General features: G+C 37.5%; 3 protein-coding genes across 3 annotated transcripts in view; all 3 read left to right on the top strand.

The window, feature by feature from the left end:
* The first annotated feature begins 10,986 nt into the window (after positions 1-10,986).
* Positions 10,987-11,709, top strand: LOC145791306 (uncharacterized). The gene has a single exon (XM_082871657.1). It carries the CDS (start codon positions 10,987-10,989, stop codon positions 11,707-11,709), a length of 723 nt encoding a protein of 240 aa, XP_082727783.1.
* Positions 11,710-11,758: 49 nt separating this feature from the next.
* LOC145791305 (uncharacterized) lies at positions 11,759-12,064 on the top strand. The gene has a single exon (XM_082871656.1). The coding sequence runs from the start codon at positions 11,759-11,761 to the stop codon at positions 12,062-12,064; it is 306 nt and encodes a 101-aa protein (XP_082727782.1).
* Positions 12,065-14,931: 2,867 nt separating this feature from the next.
* Positions 14,932-26,765, top strand: part of LOC114281774 (uncharacterized) — a 31,199-nt gene continuing 19,365 nt past the window's right edge. Inside the window, exon 1 of the transcript XR_014329325.1 lies at positions 14,932-15,324. The gene's annotated coding sequence lies outside the window, so the exon portion shown is untranslated. The remainder of the gene's footprint in view (positions 15,325-26,765) is intronic.

Raw genomic sequence — 26,765 nt, 5'->3', positions numbered from 1 at the left:
GAACAAAATCGTATCATCCACAAATTGCAAGTGCGTGATTCTTAACCCACTAGAGCCCACCACCGCCCCTTGAATTAGACCCAGCTGTCTAGCTCTGCTCAGCAAAATATTAAGACCTTCTGCTACAATGTTGAATAAGAATGGTGACAATGGGTCTCCTTGTCTCAGGCCTCTTTGTGGACAAAACTTAGATGTTGGTGACCCATTCACCAAAACGGAGATCTTAGCAGAGGAAACACAAGTTTTCATCCATCGTAACCAACGATTTCCAAATCCAAACTTTGCTAACATGTCGAATAAAAACTCCCAATTAATAGAGTCATAAGCCTTTTCAAAATCCAATTTAAGCACCAAGCCTTTTCTATTAGATCTTTTCTGACCATCCACTATTTCATTGGCTATCAATATGTCATCTAATACATTCCTTCCCCCCAAAAAAGCTGACTGAGCTTCGCTAATAATCTTGGGCATTACCGCTTCATTCTGTTCGCTAGCACTTTAGCTACAATTTTATACAAGGAGCCAATCAAGCTAATAGGCCTATAATCATTCAAACAAGAAGGGCTTAAAACTTTGGGAATCAGAGCTATAAACGAGCTATTTAGCCCACAAACAAGCCTTGCATTCTGATGAAAATCACTCATAAATTGTAGCACATCAACCCTCACAATTTTCCAACACTTTTTGAAAAGTGACATATTAAACCCATCAGGGCCAGGTGCCTTATTACCATCACAACACTTGATAACATTTTTAATCTCCTCTTCTGTAAACTCTTCCTCCAATTGTGCCACAACTTGAGCACCCCCTATGTTCTTGAAAGGGCCAGACAATTTGGGACGGACCTTCCAATTTTCTAAAAAAAGCCTCATAAAATAATTCTTAACGGCCTCCCTAATTGCCAAAGGCTCCTCTAACATTGAACCATTTACAGTAATTGAACACAAAGAGTTCCTACTATTTCTGCTACATGCCATAATATGGAAGAACCTTGTATTTTTATCCCCTTTAGATGCCCAATTCATTCGAGATTTTTGTAACCAAATCCACTCCAACATTTTACGTAACCTCCACACATCACCCCGTACTTCCTTTCTTCTATACAGTTCTGTATCAAGTAATGGTCGATCCTCAGCTAACAAATCAAGAGTATGAGCCTCATCTTCTACACTTTTCAATTTTTATTCAATCTTACCAAACACCACAACATTCCACTGTTTGAGGACCTGTTTCAATGCTTTAAACTTCATAAGACATTTAAACCCTGCCCATCCATCCACAGCAGATTCCGACCAACTTTGTTGAACACAAGATAAAAATTTAGGATGAAGAAGCCAGGCATTGAGAAACCTAAAAGGCTTAGGGCCCCAATCCCTATCATCCTCCATCAGAATAATAGGACAATGATCAGACAAAAATCTAGGAAGCCCCCATAATTTGAAGGAAAAATTCTGCACCCACTCATAATTAAGAAGAAATCTATCAATTCGGCTCCATTTCTCCCTAGCTTGAGAATTACACCAAGTAAACTTCCTCCCTAACATAGGAATGTCTATCAACTCGAGTTGTTCAATCATATTGTTAAAGTCTCTCATCCCATGATCCCTTCTCGAACACCCTATTCTTTCGGAAATGTTCTTTATTTCATTGAAGTCACCCCACATACACCATGGCCCCAAGAAATTGGATTTCAACCTCACTAACACATCCCAAGTGTCTTTTCTTGCCACCTCGTTAGAACCATAAACGTTGATAATTACACAATCAAAACTGGAAAATAATGTACCTGATAAAAGGATGAAATTCTGGGTACTGCAGCAATCCTTCAGGAAAAACACCTCTGGGTTCCAAATACATAGTAGCCCTCCAGCTTAACTAATCGCATCTACTGCCATGAAATCAAATTGATCCCCAGGCCACATAGACCTAACCAAGGTAGAATCAACTACTGCCTTCTTGGTTTCTTGTAATAGCAAAATATCCAGCTTTCTCTCTGCAAGAATTTTCTTTATTTGTCTCCTCTTTTCAGGCCTTCCAATTCCCCTCACATTCTAGGATTGTATCTTCATAAGCATATGAAAACCCTCTACCCAGCCAATCGTTTTAATCTAACTCGCATCCCCTTCACCCGGCCTTGCTCTTTGTTTGTCTTTAGCTTCAAGATCATGCAATTTACTAAGCACCTCCTCTTCTTTGCCTTCATACTCAAGACCGAGGGCTTTGCCTATTGGAATTGAAGCTTCCGCCTCCGTCAATAATCTTCTTCCTCTCCTATTTTCGCTTGCCATTGACAGTGAGATGGACGCTACCGCCGACCTGAACACTGCTCCTTTCCTCAAATTCAATGAAGATGCCCCCAACCCCATGGAAACATCAAATTTCCCTTTCATTTGCTGCTTCTGAAACTGTTTTGTTGAAACTGGTAGTGCTTTACCTTTCATTTTTTCCTTCCTTGCTGGACAGACAGATGCTGTTGTAGTATGGGCTAAAAAACTCTTTGGACCAACTGTGTTACGGTTAACACACTGATCAAGCCCCTCTGGAAAAGTAATTGGGTCTTGGAAGTTAGACTTACTAAGTTGAACTAGCCCCTCAGTTCTTTGGGCCGACCCAACCAACCCACCTGCCATTTGGGCCCCATCAAGAGCCACTTCAAGGTGAATACCCAGCCTATTACTTTCAGACCCACTTAAACTTCTAATGAACCCAGGAGTATATACATCACCATCTACCCTACACCTGACACTATCATCACACTGCTTGCAGCTCGTCCCTACCTCTGCCAATTGATTTACGAGTGCGCCACCTTCTGTTGACATTTCCTTCATCAAATCAGTTTCAGCTACCACTGAGACATCTCTCAGTCTATCATCCCTGTCCAGTGCATCTACAAGAATAGGTGAAACAATAGTACCCACTCCAGCCACATCACCCCGTGAATCTGACTTCTTGCCCAGCTGGACCTCCACATCACCCCGTAGATCTGACTTCTTGTCCATCTGGACTTCCACATCGTCATCTTCTTCCTCATACCTGCTGCTTTTGTCCGTGATCTGGGCCTCTGCACTCGCCTCTGAAGATGACCCCACTCCATTCTTCCAATTATTTGATTGGCATACACATTGATCCTGCAAAGTTTTAGAAACTATAATTTGTTCCTCACACACCCGCACAGGATATAGTGTACCTTTGCACTCCAGATTAATGGTGTGATTAATAGTATCCATACTAGTCATGGCTATCCTCACTTTACCACAGTGGAGGGAGTTGAGCCGAAGAGTATCATCATCTATAGCATCCACTGCACCCCAGATCTTGGCAATGCTGCTAAATGTAGAGAAACTCCACAGATTCAGTGGAACTCCATAACAACTTAGCCAGACATGTCGTTCTTGTTCAAGCACCAGCCCATGCCGCCATACATGAGCTGATTCACACCATACGTTAAGCCACTCTTGCATTTCCTGAAATTTGACCTTCATATCTTCAACTGAGGTGAAGGTTAGAACCATATCTCTTCCCCCACCCAGTCTCACCTTAACATCCCCAAAGCCTTGCCTTACTATTTCCTCCTTAAAATCAACCATTGAGAAGGATGGTTTTAATCTTGCTACTACGCTTTCATATAACCAACCATTGCCTTCCTTAACAGCATGAATAGTTCGGATAGCAGCAGTTTGGATACCTCTTCCTCTCACAACCTCAGCAAAGGACCTGGCCCTTTGATATCCAGCAGTAACCATGAGGTTGTCATTTGCAGCCATTCTTGTCTGTGGCACTTGTCTCGATCTGGGCTTCGAACCAAACACGTTTTCAAACTCCGCCATTTTGACCTTCAGTGCTCTGTCATCACACCAAAGCCCATGTACTTTTTGTACTGCCATGTCCGCTGCTACAGAGCAATTATAACGTACAAAGCCAAAACGAGATCGTGTCATCTTTCTTCGCTTGTTTGGAATAAAAGCATCCATGACTACCCCGTAGTTGGAGAAGATATTGTATAACCCTCTAGTCCCCATAGATTCTGGAATATTATCCACAAAAACAGAGTGTGTGGCTACGTCTGCCCTGCTGCTCCACACTCCCCTGCCACCATGACGACGGACCACTGGTTGCCATCCACCTCCGTCATTCCCATGACCATGCTGTTTGCCTTCTCGGGACATTTTTGATCATCCAGTTCAATCGTCGTTGAAGAGGGGTTGAATGATGGGATCACAATTACTCTCTGAATCTGAAGTAGGACAGAGACGGTTATCTTGTAAACCCTTGGGCATTTAACTTATTTTGTATGTAGAATGCGTGCAGTCAAATTATCTCATGATGTGAAAGATATTAACATGAGCATGTACGAGAGATTATCCTTTATTTCTATCTATGGTTATCCTTTCATTTATTATTTAATTGGTTTGTTCACAGAGGTCGGATCATGGAAATCTAGAGTGTGACAGGCAAGGCATTAAGTTAATGTATCTTTCTCTCTTTTCTTTTTCTTTTTTTCCCTTGTTTTACTATCCTCCCTATCCCGGTGTATTTTCATGCCTGTTCCAAACTTGCATCATTCACTTGCATGCATCAAAGCACGGAAAACACGAGGTTAAATTTATGTCCAAACATGTACCAAGACAGTGACTTTGTATACATGAACGTTAATTTAAATCCTAGAACAAAAGTTCCCAGATCACATGCAACAAATCTAGTTGAAGAAAATGGAATCACAGACGTGTTTAATTCACATCCATGGTCCTTGTCTGATTCCTCCAGTTGGATAAAGAACACAAAACTGTCAAACTGTCAAGAATATGATACAGATTAGATGAAACAATCAAATTAGACAGATATCTCCATACCATTTCCTAATCCGAACCATCCTCCAAAATAGCAAAGGCACCACTATTTATCATACAACCTCAGCACAAGTTCAAAAGAACGTCAACAGCAACTAATGATAACCTCGCATCTAATAAAGTAGTAGAGCTAGCTAGCCAAAAATGATGAACATGACCCAGCCAAAAATGAGCTGATTACATCAAAGCCTTGAATATAATTCCAGTCCCTCACATGGCACCCAAAAAAAAATGATAGAAAAAAAAAAAAAAAAAAAAAAAAAAAAAAAAGAGCCTCCGGTAACAGCAAAATTAAGCCAATATTTTACGTACAAAATTTTCTGCCCAAATAAAAGGTCTGCTTTTTGTTTTGTTCTCATTATTATTTATAATTCATTATTGGTCCCACTCATATGTGTTTAATATCTAATCTAATATTTCAGAGAGTCTGGAAGCCGGTATTAGGACTTAGGAGTACATTGACAGCCAAAGCCAGTATAAGCAACAATATTCACACACAATTTTTTTTTTTGCAATTTTTCACTTATCATGGGAAAAAGATGCCATTATACTATCAAATAGGTAAAAGCTTACATCACCTGCTTTTTCTTTCATTGTCATTATTATTATTAGAACCCAAAATAAACTTGAATATACTAGCAGTGGAATAGCCTACTCTATTCCCTTGATGGCATCTCACAAGATTCAACAAAGAGAAAAGGTAGGGATCATGAAATTTTTTTCATGAAAATAATCATGAATGATTTATGACTCTTGGATTACCTTGATTAATGTGTGGTGCTTTATTTTAGGTGTAATCCAAGGGTCATAAATCTTTCATAATCATTTTCATGAAAATTTTTTCATGATACCTAGCATTGCTCTTCAACAAAATGATGGAACTCCTACAAAATCAATGCCACGCCAACACAATGAATAAATAAATTCTCTTTCTCAATGCAGCGCTCATAATTCACTTGAAGAATACGTAACATGTAAATAGCTTTTATAATCTCACCAACTAGTTAACCATATGTAATAGACCCATCACTTTTTCTTGGAAATCATTTCAAAATAAGTTACTCCTTTGGGAAAAATTCACACCTAAGCATAGCTGACATGTTAATTGATAATACATTAATTTTGTTGTAATGTCGTGAAATAACGCCATTCTAAACATTTTGAGTTAATAAGTTGCAGTTGGGAGGCGGCACTGAATTTAAAAATTAATATCTTATCAAAGAAGAACAAGTAAATAAACAACACACAAGAATATTAATTCTTCAAGGAAAATTCTTACCTGACGAGTACAATTGGATACATCAGTGCCATTAAAATGCTTTAATGCCAACTCAACTATTTTTTCTTCCTACCACCACCAACCTTAGGCATTTTGTTACTAGTTTCCTTCTCAGCCTTCTCACTTTTTTTTTTTTTTTTTTTTTGATCGGCAAAGAAAAACTTTATTGATGAATTCAAATACAACAAAGCTTACAAGAAAACATCAACAAAGGGAGGATAAGAGCAAGAGCAACATAGGGTTACTTCTTAATCCCAACTAGGTTGGTACCAAGAAAAACACAGACATACTCAGGCCCAAGTTGGAGAGATTCCAGCAAACAACACAACAAAACAACAATAACAGACACCACCCTTGCAAACAAGTCAACAGACACTGATAGTAACCCAAAGCCCCAGCTACACAGCAAGCTTAACCCCTTATCACTAACGCATTATGATATAGACTTGATCCACCAATCCGAAGACATCAGCACCCCTTCTCCACCAAGGGGTGTGCTAGATCATTGGTAAAGCAATAGAGCAACAAACAAACCAAGTATCCACACAGATCAAGGATGACTGAGAAGATGAATATTATTGACCAAATCATGGACCGAATATGCACAACTTAGATAGTGATATTTAGCCTACATAACAGTCCTAATCTTAACCACCTCTTGCAAGGATTCCAGCTAGGAGATAGGTTGAGCCCCATCAAACTTGCATTCATTTCGACATTTCTAAATTGCCCACAAAATAGCAAGAGGTAGACATTGCCACATTTGCCTTCCAATCTTTGAAAACCGAAATCCAAACCACCAGATGAGAAGGTCCTCAATCGACCAAGGCATCACTCAATTCAAACCCCACTAACCAACCAAATTAGACCAAACGTTCCAAAACTAATGGGCAGAAGAGGAGCACATGATCAATTGTTTCAATCTCTGAATTACAAAAAACACAGGAGACACTAGCATTTATGCTCACAACTCCAATTCTTTGCAAGTAAGCAGCTAATTTAATCCTACCTTTCCATGCCAACCAAGCGAAGAATTGAGTTTTAAGAAGAGAGGGATTATTCCAAATAAAGGAAGGGACAACAGAAATAGCCTCATCATCAGTCCTGTTGTACATGGACGCAATAGAAAACTGATCTGAAGAGGATGATACCTAGCATAGCCAATCCCCAAAGCTGGCTACTGGTTGCGGAGCTACATCCAGGATAGTCATTAACCTTTACACCTCGACCTCCTCTTATGCCCGTAAAGGCCTTTTGAATGTGAACTCCAACTCTCCAGTACTGCATCTTCTATAAAATACCATTCTTAGAGATTCCTCATTCTCCATAGCCAACATAAGAAGTCTTGGAAATTCAACTCTCAAACATTGCCCCCCACCTATCTATTAGTCCAGAACCTGATTCTCTCCCCATTTCCAACCTTTACCACAACATTTGACAAATAATAACTCCCTAGTTAAGGGTTACTAATAGCAACAAATAAGATGTCCTTCCAAACCCTTGAAGTTCTACTCATATCATCCAAAAAATGTACCCATCTCTCTCCAACATAAGGGTACTTGGCACATATGATCTATTTCCACAGTGCATGATTTTCAATGCCATACCTCCACCACCATTTTGAGAGCATACAGTCATTGAACTCCTTGATTTTCTTGATACCCAACCCACCTTGTTCCTTGCTCTTGGTTATTTCCGACCACTTCACCATATGTAATTTCCTCTTTGAGATAGAACCACCCCAAAGAAAAGTAGCCTGTAATCTATCAATTGTTTTTGCTACCCTCTCAGGTAGTTTGAACACTAATAAATAGTACACTGGCAGACTTAACAATATTGACTTTATCAAAGTAACTCTACCACCATAGGACAACAATTTCCTCTTCCAAGAGGCCAGTTTGGCCTTGAACTTATCAATGACAAGCTTCCAAGTGCTCTTTCTCTTTAGGCTTGCTCCCAAGGGAACCCAAGATAAGTAAGAGGCAACTTGTTACATAGACAGTGTAATTTAGCTGCAAAATCCGACACTAACTCATTAACCACTCCCACCCCACTCACACTACTTTTGTGAAAATTATTCTTAAGTCCGGACATGAGCTCAAAACACCTAAGTACTCTCTTGATTGTTACGAGTCTGCTTCACAGAAAATAATTGTATCATTAGCAAACTGGAGGTGTGTTCAGGAAACACCACAAGATCCAATCTTAACATCTCGAATCAAGCCCAAGTCCTTTGCTCTAATCAACAAGACATTAAAGCCTTCAGCAACAATGTTAAAAAGGAATGGCGACAGCAGGTCACCTTGCCTAAGCCCTTTTTCTGGAGTAAACGCAGGTATAGGAGATCCATTCACCAATATGGACACCCTAGCAGATGACATACATTCTTTCATCCAGCTAACCCACTTAGAAATGAACCCCATACATGTGAGCACGGACAACAACAAAAATCCCAATTTATCGAATCATACGCCTTTTTAAAATCCAATTTTAGAATTAAGCCCTTTGTGTGAGATTTTTTCCACCAGTCAACCACTTCACTTGCAATCAAGACTCCATCAAAGATGTTTCTACCTTGTAAGAAAGCAGATTGTACTTCACTTACTACCTTAGGTACAACCTACTTTAATTTATTAGCCAACACTTTGGTGAGAATTTTGTATATTGAACCAATTAGACTTATAAATCTAAAATCTGTGAGACCTCCTAGGCATTCCTTGTTAGGAACTAAAGTCACAAAAAAGCTTGTTAAACCTTTAGACAGTCCCTCATTTCTGCGAAAATCATTGAAGAAACAAAAAATATTAGCTTTGAACACTTTCCAGCACTTTTGAAAACAAACCAGATTGAAACCATGTGGTCCAAGGGCCTTGTTACCCTCACACACCTTCACTGCTGCCCAGATTTTTGCTTCAGTGAATTTAGACTCAATCATTTTTGCTTCTGAAGTACCTCCAATTGACTTGAACTACCCATCAAGCTTTGGCCTCACTTTCCAGTTGTCAGAAAATAGGGCCTTAAAGTGGCTGAACATCTCCTCCTTTAGCTTAACTAGGGCCTCTACCAAAGCCCCATTAACTGTTAGAGAGTGAAACAAGTTCCCATTCTACCTCCATGGTGCCATAGTGTAGAAAAATCGAGTATTCTTATCCCCCTTCAATGTCCAAGACATTCTTGATTTCTGCAGCCACAACCACTCCTTCCTTTTACTCCACGTCTATACCTCCCCTCTCAACACCTTCCTTCTCTCCTTTTCAGTTCCATCAAGCAATCTGGATTTTGCAACAGATCCAAAGTATGTAATTCCTCTTCCGCTACCCTTAGATTATGCTTTATGTCCCCAAACACCTCTGCATTACACTGTTTTAAGTTCAGCTTGAGTGCTTTCAATTTTGAAGAAATAACAAAACTAGCCCCTCATGTTATAGTAGACTCATGTCATGATTTCTTAACAACATATAGGAATTGAGGGTGCAATACCCACACATTAATGAATCTAAATGGCCTTGGACCCCAATCTCTGATATTCTCCATAAGTACGATTGGATAGTGATCGGCAATCCCGAAAACTTAAACTTGAACTTTTGAACCCACTTAGGAGAAAGAAAAAATCTTTCAAGCTTACTCCATTTCTCACCATCTGCAACATTGCTCCAGGTGAAATGTCTTCCCAGCCTTGGCAGCTCTATAACTTCCATTAAATCAATGAAGTCATTGAAATCCTTTATTCCTCTATGCCTTCTTAAGAACCCTTTTCATTCCCTTAGGCTCCTAATTTCATTAAAGTCCCCCCTCCCAAAACACCATGGATATTGAAAATTGGACTCTAATCTAACAATAGAGTTCCAGAAGTGACCTATTTTTGATACATCATTTGGTGCATAAGAATTGGCCAAGACACACTCAAACTCAAGGAGAAGAATACCTGAAGCTAGAACGATGTTTCTATTGCTGTAACAAGAAGTCATTATGAACACCAAAGGCCTCCATATGCACAAAAACCCCCGCCTTCGTTGTTCCTTCTAGATCGATAACCAAAAAATTCATCTCCTCCCATGGCCAAATTGAGTGAACCATATCCTATGAAATACCTACTTTGTTAAAATTAATGCCATATTTACATTGGATACATTGGATACATTGCATGCATTGGATACATTGAGTTCATACATTCTTTGTATTCATGTATTTTTATATTCATGTATTTTATATTTATTAAGTACATTGTCTAGATTATATTTATGTACCTAATTAATTACAAGGTTGTTTAGGTTCATGGATCTTATTCATAAAAAAGGATGTAAGCCTATGGGCAAGTTAGATGAATCAAGAAGTGATAAAATTCAATACAAAATATAGTTCATTCTAAAGAGAGTTTTATAAAAAGCTAACATAAGTGGTATCAGAGCTTTGGTTGGGTCAAGAGCAAGCTGGGCGTAAAGATCGGATACGGGAAAACAAGCCCCGAAGAACAAACCGACGTCCATGGCGAATCCCAACAACCAAAATGTATCCACTCTTATCTTTAATGGTGAAAATTTTGATTTTTGGTATGTGAAAATGAGAACTATTTTTGTCTATACGGAGCTTTGGGATCTTGTTGAGAATGGGTTCGAGGAACTTGAAGATGAAGTAGCTTTGACAAATCCCCAAAAGAACCAATTAAAAGAGCAAAGGAAGAAGGATTCAAAGGCTCTCTCTTTTATTCAACAAGGAGTTTCAGAAGCAATCTTTCCAAGAATTATCAATGCAACAAAAGCGAAGGAGGCATGAGATATTCTTCAGAAAGAGTATAGAGGCAACTTGAAGGTAAGAACCATCAAACTTCAGTCATTGAAAAGAGATTTTGAAAATTTAAAGATGAAGGATATGGAATTGTTGAAGGATTATTTTTCTAGGGTTATGGAACTTGTAAACCAAATGAAAATTTATGGGGATAATATTACTAATCAAAGAGTTGTTGAGAAAATTTTGATAAGTTTGCCGGAGAAATACAATCCCATTGTTGCTGTCATTGAAGAAACTAAAGATCCTGCTAATTTGAGTATTGAAGAATTAATGGGTTCAATTAAAGCATTTGAGCAAAGGTTGAGTAGGCAATCTGAAAAGTCAATTGAAAGTGCCTTTCAATCCAAGCTCAATGTTAGTACCTCTAATTCCCAAGGAAGAGGAAGAGGAGGAAGAAGAAATGCAATTGGAAGAGTAAGAAATGCAAGAGGAAGAGGAAGGTCTAATTTTCAAAGAAAGGAAAATGAAGAGTCCACTCAACAAAAGTGTGGAATTTGCAACCGAAGCAATCATGTTGATAAACATTGTTGGTTTCGAGGAAAGCCAAAATGTTACAATTGTAACAAATTTGGGCATGTCAAGAAGGATTGCCTAGTCAAGAGCACTCAACAAGCTAATTTTTCTGAGGAGCAAGAAAGTGAAGGGCACATGTTCTATGCTTGTCACAAGGCATCGAATCAAACCAAGGATGTATGGTTTCTCGATAGCGGATGTAGCAATCACATGACAGGAGATGAAAGCATTTTTTTTAAAAATGGATGCTTCCTCCAGTCCTCAAGTAAAAATGGGGAATGATGCCTTAGTCCAAACAAAAGGAAAAGGTACTATTGCTATAGAAACCAAGATGGGTACAAGATTCATTTCCGATGTTCTCTTAGTTCCAGACTTAGAGCAAAATTTGCTAAGTGTTGGACAACTTATGGAGCATGGATACCTTGTTCACTTTGAAGACGATTTTTGCAAAATTTTTGACAAAGGGGAGAAAAGCCAAGTTGTAGCAAAAATCAATATGGAGAAGAATAGAAGTTTTCCTCTCATTTTTCGGTATAGCAAAAATGCGGCTTTGAAGATGGATGTGATTGATAATTCATGGCTTTGGCATAGAAGATTTGGGCACTTGAATTTTCAAAGCTTGAAGCATCTACAATAAAACAATATGGTTTTTGGGTTGCCAACCATTCATGAAGTGCAACATATTTGTGAAGGTTGTGCACTTGGAAAGCATCACTGGGAGTCATTTCCAAAGGAGAAAGCATGGAGAGCTAAAACACCATTGGAGCTTGTCCATACCGATGTGTGCGGACCTATGGATACACCAACTCATGGAGGTAACAAATACTTTATTATCTTTGTTGATGATTTTACTAGAATGACTTGGGTGTATTTCATGAGACAAAAGAGTGAAGTTTTCTCTATCTTCAAGAAATTTCAAAATCTTATTGAAAGACAAAGTGGTTGTTTGATGAAAGTATTGAGAAGTGATAGAGGCAGAGAATACAACTCAAATGAGTTTATGAAATTTTGTGAAGATATTGGAATGGAAAGGCAATTGACTGTTGGGTACACTCCACAACAAAATGGTGTGGCGGAAAGAAATAATAGAACCATAGAGGAGATGTCCAAGTCTATGCTACATGAGAAGGGGCTACCCAAAACTTTTTGGGGTGAGGCCGTGTATACAGCAGTTTACTTGATGAATAGATGTCCTACAAAAGCTCTTAAGGACAAAACTCCATTTGAAGCTTGGAGTGGAAGGAAACCATCGGTGAATCACTTGAAGGTGTTTGGTTCCATTTGTTATGCTCATGTTCCAAAAGAAGTGAGGCACAAGCTTGATGAAAATAGTAAGAAATGCATCTTTGTGGGTTGTAGCTCAAAATCCAAAGGCTATAGACTCTTCAGTTTGGATCAAAAGAAGGTGATTATTTGTAGAGATGTTCTCTTTGATGAGAAGGCGTCTTTTGATTGGAAGGAAAATAAAGTCCAAGATCAAAGCATTACTTTCAATGAAGAATCGGAAAGTCAACAAGTTGAAGATGTTGCAACTCTTGAATCTCCACAAAGATTGTCACCAATTGCTAGTTCACAATCTTCTCCAAGTTCAAGTTCAAGTTCTTCATCTCCAAGTTCAACTCCAAGAAATATTATGAGTCTTAGTGATGTGTATACAAGATGCAATTTATGCATTATTGAACCTGAAAATTTTGAAGAGGCAATTAAAGATGAAGCATGGAAGAAAGCAATGGAAGATGAAATTCATGTGATTGAGAAGAACAAGACTTGGGAGTTAGTAGAGAAACTGAAAGAAAAAGAAATAATTGGTGTGAAGTGGATTTTCAAAACAAAGTTCAATCTGGATGGCTCTATTCAAAAGAACAAAGCAAGACTTGTGGCAAAAGGGTATTCACAACAACCTGGAATTGATTTCCAAGAAACTTTTGCTCCTGTGACTTGACTTGATACAATTAGAGCTATCATTGCTTTGGCGGCTCAAAAGGGTTGGTTCTTGCACCAACTTGATGTAAAGTCAGCATTTTTGAATGGGAAATTAGAAGAAGAAGTGTATGTTGATCAACCTCAAGGCTTTGTTGTCAAAGGCAAAGAAGATAAAGTGTACAAGTTGAAGAAGGCTTTATATGGCCTAAAGCAAGCACCCCGGGCATGGTATAGTGAAATTGATGCTTACTTCAATGAAAAGGGTTTTCGAAGGAGCAAAAGTGAGCCAACTTTGTACATCAAGAAGCAAGGTACAACCGGTATTCTCATTGTTTCACTTTATGTTGATGATTTGGTTTTTACCGGTAGTGATGAAAACTTGATTGGAGATTTTAAAAAGAAGATGATGAAGAAATATGAAATGAGTGATTTGGGGCTATTGCATCATTTTTTAGGCATTGAAATCCACCAAAACAATGGTGGTGTTTTTATTTGCCAAAAGAAGTATGCTCAAACACTTGAGAAATTTAAAATGAAGAATTGCAAAGCAGTTGCTACTCCCTTGATTGTGAATGAAAAGTTGTCAAAGGAAGATGGAAGCAAAGAAGCTGAAGCATCTTGTTATAGAAGTTTGGTTGGAAGTTTGTTGTACTTAACTGCTACAAGACCGGACATCATGTATGCTACAAGTTTATTGTCTCGGTTCATGCACAGTCCAAGCCAAATTCATTTTGGGGTTGCAAAAAGAGTGTTGAGATACATTCAAGGTACACTTGATTATGGAATTTTTTATGAGAAATTTCTTGATACAAAGTTAATTGGATTTTGTGATAGTGATTGGGCCGGATGTGTTGATGATATGAGAAGCACTTCTGGGTATGCATTTTCTCTTGGATCGGGTGTAATTTCATGGTCATCCAAGAAACAACAAACTGTGGCACAATCATCGGTTGAAGCCGAATATATTTCAGCATCATTGGCAACTACACAAGCAATTTGGCTAAGAAGAATTTTGGATGATTTTGGTGAGAAACAAGGTGAAGCTACTCCAATTATGTGTGATAATAAGTCTGCTATTGCTATGGCAAAGAATCCTGTCTACCATTCTCGTACCAAACACATTGCTATCAAACATCATTTCATTAGAGAAGCTGTGGAAGATGATGAGATTCAAATCAAGTATTGCAAGACTGAAGATCAAGTTGTGGACATCTTCACCAAAGCTCTACCAAGGGACAAATTTGAATTTTTTAGAGAAATGTTGGGTGTCACACAATATGGCATTAAGGGGGAGTGTTAAAATTAATGCCATATTTACATTAGATACATTGCATGCATTGGATACATTGAGTTCATACATTCTTTGTATTCATGTATTTTTATATTCATGTATTTTATATTTATTAAGTACATTGTCTAGATTATATTTATGTACCTAATTAATTACAATGTTGTTTAGGTTCATGAATTTTATTTATATAAAAGAATATAAATCTATGGACAAGTTAGATGAATCAAGAAATAATAAAATTCAATACAAAATATAATTCATTCTAAAGAGAGCTTTATAAAAAGCTAACATACTTTCTTAGTTTCTTGAATTGGCGCGAAATCCACTTTTCTTTCTTTAAGAACTGCCTTTATTCTGTGCCTTTTCCCAGCTCTATCCATGCCTCTAATATTCCACGACAAAATTATCATTAAAATAAAATGTTACTCCTGAGACATCCCAAACGAATTATGTTGCACAAACTCTCTCTCTCTCTCTCTCTCTCTCTCTCTCTCTCTCTCTCTCTCGCCCTCCCTCCCACGCATGACCTCCCCCGCCGTCTCCTTCTCTTCCCTAACACCAAATATCTTTCCCTACCGACGTTGTTCCTCCCTTCCGTGCAACCCTTCACAATCCTTTATACTCTCACAACTTCGGGTCTCATCACCATTGTTGGCTTGAAGAAGAACTGCAGATCTAATTTTGTAAGTTTCTGACTTCAAAATTTTAATATTTTCTTTAAGTTTTTATCTTATGTTCTGAAGCTAAAATCTTTATTTTTTATTTTTTATTTTTTATTTTATGACACCCTTCCCTTCTTAAAATTGGAACTAGGACATTTGATTCAACTGTTGTAGTATTTGAAAATCAAAATCAACATACTGAAATATAGAGTTTTGGTTTCAAAACCACCATTGTTGGTTGAGGAAAAATCTGGTTTTGTAATGTTCTAAAGTTAGTTTATATATATATATATATATATATTTTTATTTTATGTTTTCTTCGATTTTTTTTTCTCATACCCCCCCCCCCCCAAAAAAAAAAAAAATTTTGAAACCTTTCTTTTCTTGAATTCAAAATTAGGGCATTTCATTGGATTAGGACGACAATATATTTGAAGATTGCATTTTTTTTTTTTAATTTTGAATTATTTTCTCATGTTCTGTGTTAGTGTATGATTAGCTTTAGCATGCTAGTGTATGATTATGTCTGTTAGTGTATAGCTAGTGTATGATTATGTCTGTTAGTGTATAGCTTTAGCTTTATATTTTATAATGTACAATGCATCACACTTTCGATGGGCATCCAATGCTCAAATTCTCTCTATAAAAGAGAGTGCATTCCCCTTGTAAGAAATATTCAATACAATATTCAATACACAATTCTTTCTTTATACATAAAGTTAATATGGTATCAGAGCTAAGTTAAGAACCTCATAATTTCGCTTCACCGGCGGGCGGCAGCCTTGCCTTGGCCGCCCGCTGGACCTCAACCCCTTTTCGGAGCTATTCTACAACAGGAGGTCGTGTTTCATCGGCCGAAATGATCCATACCAACAACATCATAGCAACTCTCGTCATGATCGTCACGATCTGGACGGCTTTGATCCTCTCTGTCTTCTCTTCTGCAACAACAGTAGTTGGATTTCCATAACGCCGCAACCATCGACGCCACCGCCGCCACCGAAGCCCGCCTCTCCGCCATCCTTCGCAGCAATGGCGTACGGGACTTTTCCTTCAAGCGAGTCCCCTTCGATTACTACGATTTTAGTGTCGAAGCCCGACGAGACATACTCGGTGGCTATTCCATCGATCATCTCTGCAAAAGCATTGTCCTGGTCAACGACTTGTCCAGCAGATCACAGTTGCTGGAGCTTTCTCACACACATCACACTGGATCTTCATCTTCCTTTTCCCTCATTTTGATTCTCTTCACTTCTCTCTCTATTTTCAGCAATCTTTGCAGTAAAGGTTTTCAAGATTTAGGAGATACCCACATGGAGGAAGATGACAAAACAACCTCTAACACTAACCCAGAAAGTCTTTTTGTAATCTGTGGTCTTTTTTTTTTTTTCTTTCCCAAGAACATCTTGGAAAACTCTGTCAAGACAAAGAAGTGATGCTGATTATTCCTTACCTCTTTCTTTTATTTTGTCCTCCACTTTACACCTCCCATGCCTCATGCCTCTCCATTCTCTCTGCTCTCTGCACTCTCATTCCTTTTATTATTATTATCATTCTTATTATTATTATAAACCCACTCAGTATCCATGACCCAACCCATGTGCTCTTTTTCCTCTTTTCCTCTATCTTTTGACCTATCCTTCCACCACCTCCCTCTTTTTCTACAAAAAAAAAAAAAAAAAAAAAAGGAGGCTCAGTTGGTGACTCCCTTTTCACTCCTCAGAAACCACCTTTGCTTTTTCATATCTTTCTTTTATTTCATTCTACACAAAAACCAAAACAACCACAAAAAAAAAAAAAAAAAAAAAAAAGCACAAAACACAAAACACAAATATTCCAAACACCATTCGTGGATTTCACAAAACCGTGGACCCCGAAACCACGTGAACCACTTTCCTTCTTTCCCCACTCTTTCGTTTTGATTTCAAATATATTCTTATTATTTCTTTCTTTATTTTTCTTTCACATTATTTTTAATCTTTTTCAAAATCCATTCACAACCACCTCGTTTTCATTCCACAAACTTGTCCTTTATTCAAATCAGGATCCACCCCGCTCCTCGTTCTACACAAAAAAAAAAAAACATCTTTCTACCAACTTTTTTTTTTTTTTTACCATCTCCACTTTGTGTTGAGCCGTTTTGCTCCACTTTCTCAATCCCTTTGTTTCAACCTCAAATAGGTTTTTATCTTCACACCTATTTGAGTTTGAGGGGGGGTTATACATATATCATGGTGAGCATGGTTATACACCATGGGAACCACTCAAGCCACCTCATGGCGCACTCCCTAAGTCGCCCCCTTGGTGCACCACCACAAGCTTCTACATCGGTCCGGCATGACCCCGTAAACTGTCCCAACATCAGTCCGACATGACCCCGTAAACTGTCCGGACATTGATTCCGGTCAGCTTCTACAACGGTCCGACATGACCCCGTAAACTGTCCCGACATTGATTCCGGTTAGCTCCTACAACAGTCTGACACAACCATACAGTGTCTTCACGAACGGTTCGACACGACCATACAGTGTCTTCTATCATATTTTCCTGTTTTGTTACTCTCTCCAAACTCAAGTTGACTAGTACCTATCCTCCTTGAGTTTGAGGGGGGCTGTTAGTGTATGATTAGCTTTAGCATGCTAGTGTATGATTATGTCTGTTAGTGTATAGCTAGTGTATGATTATGTCTGTTAGTGTATAGCTTTAGCTTTATATTTTATAATGTACAATGCATCACATTTTCGGTGGGCATCCAATGCTCAAATTCTCTCTATAAAAGAGAGTGCATTCCCCTTGTAAGAAATATTCAATACAATATTCAATACACAATTCTTTCTTTATACATAAAGTTAATATTCTGAATCTACAATTTGATTTTTTTCCCCTTATCTAAAACCACTCCCATTTTAAAATGAAAATTAAGGCTTTTGATTCAACTGTTTTAGTATTTGAAAATCAAACTAATCAATGATCAAAATTGCATAAATTCAATCATTCAAGAGATGCCAATGGGGAACTAGTTGTGGCATCTTTGAATTAAACTCATATTTTCTTAGTGTTGTGGCACAGGTATATAAGGTATTGTTGATTGCTGTGGTATCTCTCAATTAGCTAGCAATTTGAACCAAGTATGGATTTGGAGTGCTTTATTGTTTCATGAAATTGATGGGGTCTGTTTACCTTTGATTTTTTTTAAGCAACCTTTTTTTTGTTTTCCATATAACACATCCCCATCTATATATTACTTATCTATACACATGTATAATAATCTATTGTCATAGAAAGTTGATTGGTCACTCAAAACTATGGCTCTTTTAATATAATCTGAAAATTTGAATCCAAGTTTATTACATTAAATTTTTAACTTTGTTTTGGTATGTATTGCTTGGTTCATTTTAATTTCATTAGATGAACAAAATGTGCACTTCAAAACCATCAGTTGAAGGTTTAGGTCTATCATGCTTGGAGCTCATGATGCTATTTGGCGAGTTTTGAAAATTAAAAAAAAAAAAGAAAGAAGAAAAAAAGAAAAAAAGAAAAAGAAAAAGTACTATCTTTATGAGTGATAATATTGAAATAGGAAGCCCATTAAGGAAATTGATAGCCTTAGTCAATTGGTATTGCACTAAACATTTAACATGTATCGCATGTTGATGCAAAAATATTTAGAAGACCTTATCAATCAGAAAAACTCATTTTTTGCAAAGCATCTATCTATGCAAACTTTGTGATTATAATATCTATGAAGACAAATTATGGATCAATTAAATTTTGTTATTATGACATGGATGTGGTTGTGTTTAATTTGAGATTGGATGTTAAAGCTAAATTTAGCTTAACATGTACGCAATATAATGTGCTGATTTGGGAGGGTGGTCGGTTTTAATTAAGATTAGATTGTGTTCTGAGTGCCTAAAGGCATGTATCCTTAGGTTAGATTGTGTTTAACTTCATTTTTATTTTTTTGGGATTACAGAGCATTAGATGGTGTATATTGTTTAGTGTTTAATTTTTATTTTTATTTTTAGGGATTGCATAACACTGATTTGTGTGCTATTTATCACACAAAAAAAAAAAAAAAACACTGATTGGTGTGCTTTATTTGGTATTCATTATTTTCTTTTTTGGATCGCAAAGCATTAAGAAGTGTATAATAGGCCTTGCTAGTGTGCTTTTTGACAAGTTATTCTCTTTCTTTTTTTTTTAAATTTATATATATATTGTTGATGTGGGCCCTATACTTTGGTGTTTGCTTAGAGTTTAAACATGGATTCTTCAAGTTTCCATAGCACTTGGCATTTTCAATGCATAGAAACATATCTATATTACATTTCCCAAATAGATCATGGAAATTCACTCAAAGCGACGTATTAAAGAAGATACAATGAAGTGAAATTCTACTTAACATAGGTTTAATGGTCGAAACTTTTCAGGTATTCTTGGTTTCTATGGAATTATCATGATGGAGTGATAGGTTATATATATTTAACAATTAATCATTAGCTTGTATTTAGCTACTTGTTTTTAATGCAGTATTTTGTTCATAATTATAGTCTTATTTCTATGGCAAACGAAAAAAAAAAAGGCATTCGCAGTTATAAACTCTAGCTAATTAAGTAATAAGCAACAATCTTGAGGGCAGAATGGATAACAGATGCTGGAAACCAGTTGTACGAAGAAAAGGACCGGTCAGGTATTCAGGGGATCGTAGGGGAGGGGGTCTATTTACAATTTTTGTAGACAACATCCCTGAGTCCATACACCCCAAAGGTCTATTTGGCTTGTTCTCCAAGTTTGGTGTCGTTAAGGACATGTTTATACCAGTGAAAATGAGGAAGCTAACAGGTTCGAGATTCGGTTTTGTTCGGTATGATTGTCCAGTAGCTGCTGAGGTAGCAGTGCAAAATGCAGATGGGTTATGGTGTGATGACAAAGAGATAAAGGTCGAACGAGTAAAGTTTACCAAAGAGGAGAGAAGTATTACAAAGGGGGATAAAGTGAGCCATCAACCAGGAGGAAATCCTCAAGGGATGCTGAAGGACAGTGAGACTGTCAATATAGGCGTCCAAAAGGTTGGCATACAGAGATGGCGAGATTATGGAGGGAGTAAATCCTATGTCGAGGTGGTTAGAAATGGCAGCAGCTATGGGAAGGAGGAAGCAATTGTTCAGGTTAGAGAAGTAGGAAATAGGTGGCTGTATGAAAGCCTAGTTGTCAAACTCCATAAAATTTTCTCATTCCCAGCTTTCAAGGAGGAATGCAAGAAGAGAGGCTTGATGAAGGTGCAAGTCAGAGCAAAGGAATGATGGATAGCAGTGTTATCATTTCAATCAGTTCAGGATTTGAAGAGTAGTAAGGAGAGTTTAAAGGAATGGATCTTTAAATGGTGTAGTTCAATGGAGGAATGGCATCCGGGGTACATAGTTGATTATGAAAGATGTGTATGGGTAACCTGTTATGGTATACCCTTTAATTTGTGGAGTGTGGATACATTTCGAAGCATTGGTGTGATATGGGGAGAAGTCATGCAATTTGATAATTATACTATTAATAATGTCTCATTCCACTGTGGCAAAGTTAGAATTATAACCAAGAGTCTAGACTTCATTCACCAGACGGTGAAGCTATTTTGCAAGGAAAAAGTGTATCCAGTAAGAGTCTGTGAGAATTTTGATTCTACAGCAGTAACGGAGCAGGCTCCGTGCAATTGTATGACCAAGTTGTTGAGAAGATAGGTAATGTGGGGGAAAGATAAGGATGACTGCGGCTCCGAGATAAGTGGTAGCCGGCAAAGTAGTGAAGAGGTGGTAAAGGGGAGGGATGACATGGAGGATGAGGTGGACTTCTGTAAGGAGGTGGCTGGTTCTTGCAAAGCCACGTCAAGAGGTAAAAGTGGGTTAGAAACAGGTAATGCTAGCTGGGTATCAGAGACAAGGGTGGCAAGTGAGGAGTTGCTTATTGAGAAACCAAACGATGGAAGTTGCCATCAGAGAAAGGTTAGCATGCCAATGCAAGTACCAAGAAGGGTTAATGAGCATAAGGAGGTAGTAGTTGATGATCATTTACTCACACTAGGTTTTGTTAAAAGTCTGAATAGGTCTAATGTAAGAAGCCCAGCATTAATCTGGAAGTAGTCTTACAAGAGGCCCAATTACTAGGCGGGTCTGATAAGGTGTTAAATAGCACAGATGTGTCCCAAGCCTAAAATGGTCTGGTCCAGCTCCATCCGCACCCTTTAGGTCTGTCTCAAGTCCAACTGACTGAACAAAGTCATCGTGTCACCAAGAGAAGTGAACCAGTGATGAAAAAAAGTAATCGAAGATATGACGGTAGGAAGGGAGGATCAACCAGTCGGAAGAAGCATATGATGCACAGCAACAAAGTATCATTCTCCAGAGGATTTAAGAGGGGTGCGTTATTCAGGGCGGCAGCTGCAGCCATCTCACACACAATGTCCCAGACTAGTAGATCGAGTAGGAGAATAAAGATGGTCCTTGATGAAGCTTATGCGACTCTGCAGTTAGGAAAACAATTGGGTATGAATTGCAAAGGTAAGGAGGAAGATGTGATCAAAAAAATTGTGCAGCTGGAGAAACAAGATACAGAGAGGTTAGCTAGAATTAAAAAGAGAGATGGGATTGGTCAGACCGAATTGGTTAAGGTTAGGGGGTTGTAGTGGTGTTAATCTAGTTGTAATGAAGATTATGTCTGGGAATGTTAGAGGACTGGGTAGGTCGGATAAGCGGAGTAGAGTAAAGCTTCTCATTAAGGAAAGAAGAGTGGATGTGTTGCTACTTCAAGAAACCAAGAAGAGTAATATTGATGAAGTTTTTGTTAGATCTATTTGGCCTTGGAAAAAGATGGATTTTATGGTTATAGATTCGGATGTGAGTACTGGGGGGTTACTGAGCATTTGGAATCCAGATGTCTTCTTGTTATTAGACTACTGTTGCAACAGGCATTTTTTTGCTGCTTTTAGGTATTTCTAATGTCTCTTTTGAGTGTGTGTTTGTGAATATATATGCCCCTAATGATGTGGTGAAGAGAGCTCAGCTGTGGAGATTTATTATTAGTATAAGATCATCTTTCCAAAAGCCTTGGTGTATGAGAGGTGATTATAATGAGATCAGATCTCTTGCTGAAAGAAAAGGATGTACTAGGAGAGATAAAAGGATGCAAGATTTCAACAATTTTTTGGACAGATTGGAAATGGTGGGTATACCAATGTTGGGTGGAAGCTTTGCTTGAAGTAATTCAGCTGAGGAGAGATGGAGTAAAATTGATAGGTCTTTATTGGATCCTAGATGGCTGGAAAAGTTCATATTCAAGCTATGGGGCTTGCCTAGATTAGTATCTGACCATTGTCCTCTGTTGTTAAAAGAGAATGAGAGAAACTAGGGTCCTAAGCCGTTCAGGTTCTTAAATGCCTGGCTCCTACACCCAAGTTTCGCACTGCTTGTGTATAGCTTTCTTCATAAATAAAGTTTCCTTTTTTGCTGATCAAAAAAATAAACTCTAGCTAATTGCTTTTATTGAATAATGTACTTGTGTTTGTTCAATTTCATCACCATAGTTGGTGTGACTTATCTGTGAGCTGAAAGCTTTTCAATGGAGCTATGCTTATTGGTATTTGTATTCTTAATGATCACAGACATGGCTGGTTTAGCCCCAGAGGGTTCTCAATTTGATACTTGTTAATATGATATGCTGAAATGAATGACATGTAAGTTTCAATCATTTGATTCCATAAATATTCATTGTTATTTTGCTAGCAAATTTGAAGGCTTGGCAAGTAGGTAACTTTTTTATTCACAATTGACTTTAAATTTTTCCTAAATTTCTTCTTAGGATATTGTTGACTTCAAATTTTTCCTAAATTTCTTCTTAAGATATAGAGGTAGTTGGAGTTCTTGTATTCTAAAAATGCTAATGCTTCTCAGGTTGTGAGAGCTTTTGCATTCAACTGTTGTTGGGAATTGCTGTAACCAAAGGCAGAAACCAAAATTTTCAACTCTTTAGTTTTTATGTAATTGTTGAATTCATATCAATTTTCTTTCTTTTCTTTTATGTAATTCCTGAAAAGCTCTGGATGACGTTTTTTTCATATATATTTCCAGAGAATATGGAGAGCACACTCTGTACTTTCTTTATGAAAATGAATTCTTTACAGTATTGCGAGGGCATGCATGACAAGATTTTTGAGGTACCTCATTTTACATATATCCTTGAGGCCTTTTTAGGTGTTTGGATTTTTAGGTGTTTGGACAACTAGATCATTAATTTTATCGATTGCATTCTCTTTCTTGTTGTGGTTGAAATGAAAAAAATAAGCTAGATCTCTCGAGCCTTGGCTTGATAGTTGCAAGTGGGATATCCATTAATTTTTTATTTTTGTTTTTAAATAACGAAAAAATGAGTAAGTTTATTCCTATGCTTCTAGTGACATCTGAACTAATTTGTGTTATTTTTATTCAGGTCAGAAATTACTTGAAAAGACGCAAAATGTGGTCAAAAAAGACAGAATATTTAAGAACTTTGAGTTTTTCTTAAGTTTTTTCATTTTTTAATTAGATTTTTATTGTGTAATTATAGTAAAAAAAAACCCTTTTATTCCTTAACTTTCATTGTAAATATTTTTCTAACATTCGACTTTCATTTATGAAATATATGAGATTATTAGCTATTCATATGTAGTCAATGTTGTGATTCAAAGAAAACTTTTGTAAAAATTATATTTTAGATATTAGTTTTGTTCAGATTTTAATCACGGTTTATATGTTGTGATTGATAGTCATATTTTGTAGTCGAACCTCTTGTTTTTTTTATCCCATGCACTAACTGTAATGAGAAATATATATACTTGTGATCTCATCTCATTATTAGTTATGGATTATTTAAGTTCAATCTCAGGTTTTATTAGTTATTAATCGCACTTAAAATCTGTGATTTAAATATTTATTATCACGGCCAAAACATGTAATGGAATTATCTTTTTATGACGGTAAAAAAGTGTGATAAAAAATGACCCTTAACAATCACACTCTCAAATATCACACTTTGACAAAATAAAAAATCTGTGATTAAATGACAATCACACTTAAAATTTGTGATCTCTTTATCATTTTGTAGTAATGACATATTTTTTAAAATAGCAGTAAAAAAATAAACCTTCAGATGAGACAATGTTTAGAACAATATAACAAGTGAAAAAACAAAAATAACAAAAATGAACTCCTCTGGGTATTTCTAGTCATCATTCTTCTACTCTCATGAATAAACATAAAACACAAAACATCAAAAGTTTGAAGAAACTACATTTCCAAATGAAAATAAATGTTATGTAGAGTTTTTTTTTTTTTTTTTCTTTATAATCAGTAAAAAAGATAACTTTTATTGATGAAAATGAAGTATTACATTAATAAAGAATAAGGATATGTACAAAAAGTATCACAGTGATACAAACCGATCCCAACTAAGTTGGCACCGATAAGCACGCCCTATCATTTGCTAGCACACCATCGAGAGTTGGTGAGAATCCAACCAAAAAATTAAAATACAATGGAAAACCCCAATCAACTATAAGGAACCACAAATCTTCCCTAAGTGATGGTTCGTCCAAACTCATAAGAAACAAATAGCCACTGCTCGGCAAAATGCTCTCCTTCTGAACTGATCAACCTATTCCCTTGATGCATAACTTAACTTGTTATAGGTTACAAATAACGTGGTTGACTGAATATTCCAAAGAAGAACAAGTGGCCTTCACCTACATTGCAACCCTTACTTTGATAATTTCACACAGATCTTCAAAACTTGGTTGTATTCCATTAAAAATACAATCATTCCTCTGTTTCCAGTTGAACCAAAGCACAACCAAAGGGATGGTCCACCAGATCTTGTTCTCCAATTTTTTTAAGTTTAACACTAGTCTACCAATGTAGAAGACTACTCACAGAACCATAAATCACCCATTGCAAACCCCGCCATCTAATAATATAGGACCAAACCTTCCGCACAACAAAATAACATCACATGATTCACACTCTCCATCTCTTCATTGCAAAAAAATACAATTCACATTGGTACCATCTCGCAGAAGATAGCTAAATGTCTTGATCCTCCCTTTCTATGCCAACCACCCAAAGAATTGGGCTTTGGGTGGAGAATAGTTTTTCCATAAAAAGGCTGATAACAGGCCCGAAGCGTATATAACTTAGTGTTGACAGCAGGCCCCAAAGCTTACTGGTTGGAACTGATAGCAGACACCAAGGATGCCAATATACCACGGCTATCTCGTGAAGACGGGAGCGGGGTAGGCCAAAAGCAAAGGACTCCCTTTCCATATACCCAGGTTAAGGACTTGCCTTGGTTGCACAAACAAGACCAAGGAAACCCCCTCAGGCTTGGTATGAGGCACAACCCTTGGTGTGGCCCACGCACTAGGAACCTAGGGAGTTTGTAGTTAGATGGCTAAGGGTGGAGCTGTCGCTAAGGTAGACACTAGTATGGCTAATAGCAGGTCATAAGTCCTAAGAGTACATGTTTTCAGAAATTGAACTGAGAAGGTAGGTGTTGCAGCAACTAGGACACCTGCTGAGGTTCATACCAAAAGGTATATGCTGAGGCTTGTGCCAAACAGATAATACAGTGGCACTTGTTGAGGCTTTGTGCCAAACAAATAGTATATGTCAAAGGACATGTGTCTACCAAGGTTTGGTGATTCAGGACAGAATATCTCGCGATATGTGTCGCTGCACTGTTTGGCCACTTGGTATATTCTGGTATCAAGAACAAGCGTAGGGCTTAATTCCCAAGGCTCGGGAGAGAATATTTTGGGGATTGGGGGGATACGCTGCCCATTTAACTGCATTGCCAATTCCTTCTCTTGGATCACTTGTTCTACTCTCATCTGGTTGTTCACTCTCCAGTTAACACAAATTATTGACTTATTAACATAGCTTTGCCTTTCAAAGCGATATTATTATTGTTCATTTTGGACCCTCTACACATGCATTGCCAGCCTATTTACCGAGCCAAAACTATGATCTCTTCCCATCCCCAAGTACTGAATAGAGTTGCTCTTGAAGAAATCAATAAGTTCAGGTCTGGATCTAATAACACCCATTATGTCATCCCAAATCTTAGAATTTCTGTGGCCTCTTACAAGTAGTGGGCATCAACCCCTTCCTACCATATTTTACTTATTTCATATCACCTCTTTCCAAAGGGATTTTTCTTCAGGTCTAAATCACCACCACCATTTCAATAAAAGACAATCATTCATGAGTCTCATCCTTCTAATCCCTATCCTCCTTGACTTTTGCTTTTTAAGACCTTTTCTCATCTGAACAAATGGACTTTTTTTCTAAGCGCATTGTCACCCCATAAGAAGTTTGATTGTGCCTTATCAAGTTCCTTTGCTACCCCTTCTGGTATCTTGAACAAAGATAGGTAGTAGATTA

This window comes from Camellia sinensis, chromosome 5 (genome assembly GCF_055761805.1).
Source record: "Camellia sinensis isolate YWXY chromosome 5, ASM5576180v1, whole genome shotgun sequence".
NCBI classification, from domain to species: domain Eukaryota; kingdom Viridiplantae; phylum Streptophyta; class Magnoliopsida; order Ericales; family Theaceae; genus Camellia; species Camellia sinensis.
Note: the sequence above shows the minus strand (reverse complement) of the source record. Positions and strands in the feature narration are given on the sequence as shown.

Bases quoted from the DNA above. Each gene is read 5' to 3' on its own strand.
- LOC145791306 (XM_082871657.1), top strand. From the start codon at position 10,987: ATGAAGGATATGGAATTGTTGAAGGATTATTTTTCTAGGGTTATGGAA.
- LOC145791305 (XM_082871656.1), top strand. From the start codon at position 11,759: ATGGGTACAAGATTCATTTCCGATGTTCTCTTAGTTCCAGACTTAGAG.